This window comes from Acinonyx jubatus, chromosome D1 (assembly GCF_027475565.1).
Source record: "Acinonyx jubatus isolate Ajub_Pintada_27869175 chromosome D1, VMU_Ajub_asm_v1.0, whole genome shotgun sequence".
NCBI lineage: Eukaryota > Metazoa > Chordata > Mammalia > Carnivora > Felidae > Acinonyx > Acinonyx jubatus.
This window is the reverse complement of record NC_069390.1, coordinates 53,801,020-53,804,694: the sequence shown is the minus strand read 5'-3', so window position 1 is coordinate 53,804,694 and position 3,675 is coordinate 53,801,020. Positions and strand designations below refer to the sequence as shown.

General features: G+C 43.7%; 1 protein-coding gene across 1 annotated transcript; it reads left to right on the top strand.

The window, feature by feature from the left end:
- The first annotated feature begins 308 nt into the window (after nt 1-308).
- On the top strand, nt 309-2,399 carry LOC106966083 (olfactory receptor 51H1-like). The gene has a single exon (XM_015062160.2). The coding sequence runs from the start codon at nt 309-311 to the stop codon at nt 1,260-1,262; it is 954 nt and encodes a 317-aa protein (XP_014917646.1). The 3' UTR covers nt 1,263-2,399.
- The last annotated feature ends 1,276 nt before the right edge of the window (nt 2,400-3,675 follow it).

The window sequence follows — 3,675 nt, the reverse complement described above, 5'->3', positions numbered from 1 at the left end:
ATAGCTTAAGTGAAAAAAGGAGGTTGTCTAGGTCCAAGAGAAGATATGCAGTGGCTAAAGCAGTAAGCAGAGATCAATCAACTCTTAAAATGTATTCATTGTCACTGTATCTGAAGAGAAGACCAAATTAGCCAGGAAATGGAGGGGAATAGGGCCTCTAAGAGGAATGAGGTTTTTTCGTGGCCTAAGAAAGGGTTATGGGGCAGCTCTTCCTTTCCATCCCACACTTAGTAGGGACTTTATAAGTGATGGTCAAATAAATGAATGCCTCTTACTTGTAGGGTGGACAACTCCTTCCTGGAAACACTATGTTCTCCTGCAACACCAGCACTTCTGGTCATTCTACCTTCCTCCTCACTGGCTTTCCAGGCCTGGAAGCCTCTCATTATTGGGTTTCTATCCCCATCAACCTCATCTGTGTGTTTTCCATCCTGGGTAACGGTATCATTCTTCTCCTGATCTGCATGGATCCAGCCTTACGTGAACCCATGTACATCTTCCTGTCCATGTTGGCAGCCTCCGATCTAGGCCTCTGTGCCTCTACCTTTCCCACCATGATGTGGCTTTTCTGGCTGGGTGCTCGTGAGCTGCCCTTTGATCTCTGTGCAGCGCAGATGTTCTTCATCCATGCCTTCACCTATGTGGAATCTGGTGTGCTGCTGGCCATGGCCTTTGATCGTTTTGTTGCCATCCGGGAACCTCTGCACTATGCCACAATTCTTACCCACTCAGCCATGGCCAAGGTGGGGGCTGCCATCTTGGTGAGGGCTGTCCTGCTCAACCTCCCAGGACCCATCCTCCTGCGGCATCTGCTTTTCCCCCAGATCAGTGTACTTTCTCACTGCTACTGCCTGCACTGTGACCTTGTGGGATTGGCCTGCTCAGACACCCAGATCAACAGCTTGGTTGGCCTGGTCTCCATCATCTTTTCACTGGGCCTTGATTCCTCCCTCATTGTGCTCTCATACGCCCTGATCCTACAAACAGTACTGGGCATTGCATCACCCGGGGAACAGCTCAAGGCACTCAACACATGTGTCTCACACCTCTGCGTTGTTCTCATCTTTTATTTGCCCAAACTGGGGCTGTCTGTGTTACACAGAGTAGAGAAGCACAGCTATCCTGCTCTGGCAGTGCTCATGGCCAACCTGCATTTCTTGGTCCCGCCTATCATGAACCCCATAGTTTACTGTATCAAGTCTAAGAAGATACGTCAGAGCCTCCTAAAGCACTTCCAGCATAAAAGGGTTGATGTCTTTTAGAAGAGCAGAAGGATCCAATGGTACATGACCCCTGTGGGGCACTCTGGGTCTTGGGGCAGGGGAGAGTTAATGTTTGAGGGTTCAATGATTCAGTTTTTACTACTGAGCATTTCGTGGGGGGCACTATTAGCTTCTATAATTACAATTTTGGGGGACTGAGACCATTGAAAAGTATATTTAAGTACCACCTTGATAATCCTCTCATTGCTCTGATTAGAGCCAAACTATTTCAGACTCATATACTGTGACATCTCCTTACCTAGGGGACCTAACCACAGCAACTGAGAGGATGTGTGTGCATACCCATTTGTGAGGCACCTCTCTCTTTTCCTCACTGGATTCCACCCCCCTCAGCCCCCATTTCTAAACCTAAGGAAGAAATATATTCCTATTACATATAAGGTTAGATGTAAATAAACTATATTCACCTTAACACTGGTCTTCTCCCAAACTTGGTATTGACCAGTTCACATAAGAAGAAGTAGAAAACAGGGGTTGGAGAGTGAGAAACACATAGGATGACAATGAACATGCTGAATTTATCTAGCACTTATTTGTAGTCTAGGGAGTCATAGTTTTCTCTTGATTCTCTTCATGTGTGTCTCTGCTTTGAACTTGAAAGTAAGTTTGGTCCTGTTAAACTTAGGAAAGATGCTCAGTATAACTTCTGGGTAGTGCTGGTTTCTCAAGCATCAGTGGTAAAGGTGGAACAGCCACTCACTTGCAATTGCAGGTGATCTGCTAGGATATAAGCCCCACGAGACCGGGGATTTGGGGACTGTTTTGTTCACTGATCTGTCCCCAGCTCCAAGAACAGTGTCTACCATATAATACGTGCTTGGTATATATTGAATAAATGAGTAGGAAAGACAAAGGAAGAAGAAAAAATCTTGAGAGCTGATCCCCAGGAATGGAGAAGACTGAGAGATCCAAATACCTGAGGCCTGTGGGGAGAATGAGCAGTTGGTGAACTGCAATGGAATGAAGTCAGGATGAATATCAGAGGCCTTGGGGATGAGGTATGGCTCTGTCTAGATCACATGGTCCAGAAGGCTGTTCCCAAGGGTGAAGCTCAGAGAGGAGATTAAGTTTTTTGGGAAGATTTTCCCAAAGCTGCTTGCAAATTTCCAGGGGAAATTTTACCCAGAAACTGAAGGGTGTCCCATTTCAGCTCTAGCATTGTCCTTGGCTTGTTCAGTTCTAAAACAACTAAAAATTTCATGGAAAATTAAAATAGGAATATTCCTGGTAGAAAATAACCACTCAAATCTAATAGAAAAAGCCACAATAGAGTTATTTGAAACTTTTTGTTTATATCTATAGCCATCCACATAATTGGTAACTTAGTGATTGTTGTCATTTCTTTTTTAAAAAAAATTTTAGATACAGGCATGGATTTTTTATTTTTGTTAATTTTTAAAAATTTTTTAAAATTTACATCCAAATTAGTTAGCATATAGTGCAACAATGATTTCAGGAATAGTTTCCTTAGTGCCCCTTACCCATTTATCCCATTCCCCATCCCACAACCCCTCCAGTAACCCTCAGTTTGTTCTCCATATTTATGAGTCTCTTGTTTTGTCCCCGTTTTTATTTTATTTTTGTTTCCCTTCCCTTATGTTCATCTGTTTTGTCTCTTAAAGTCCTCATATGAGTGAAGTCATATGATTTTTGTCTTTCTCTAATTTCACTTAGCATAATACCCTCCAGTTCCATCCACGTAGTTGCAAATGGCAAGATTTCATTCTTTTTGATTGCTGAGTAATACTCCATTGTGTGTGTGTGTGTGTGTGTGTGTGTGTGTGTGTACACATACACATACCACATCTTCTTTATCCATTCATCCATCGATGGACATTTGGGCTCTTTCCATACTTTGGCTATTGTTGATAGTGCTGCTATAAACATGGGGGTGCATGTGTCCCTTCGAAACAGCACACCTGTATCCCATGGATAAATGCCTAGTAGTGCAATTTATGGGTCATAGGGTAGTTATATTTTCAATTTTTTGAGGAAACTCCATACTGTTTTCCAGAGTGTCTGCACCAGCTTGCATTCCCATCTTTAAAAATTTTTTTAAATGTTTATTTTCGAGAGACAGAGAGAGAGAGAGAAAGAGCATGAGTGAAGGAGGGGCAGAGGGAGAGAGAGAGAGAGAGAGAGAGAGAGAGAGAGAGAGAGAGAGAGAGAATCCAAAGCAGGCTCCAGGCTCCAAGCTGTCAGCATAGAGCACGACACAGGGCCTGAACTCATGAACTGTGAGATTGTGACCTGAGCCGAAGTTGGACCCTTAACTGACTGAGCCACCCAGGCACCCGATTGTTGTCATTTCTATGTATCATTTTCATGAACTGAGACAAGAGAGAAGGAGGAACTCAGAGGCAGGAGGCAGGGTGAGGAACTGTGAACCTGA

Bases quoted from the DNA above. Each gene is read 5' to 3' on its own strand.
- LOC106966083 (XM_015062160.2), top strand. From the start codon at position 309: ATGTTCTCCTGCAACACCAGCACTTCTGGTCATTCTACCTTCCTCCTC.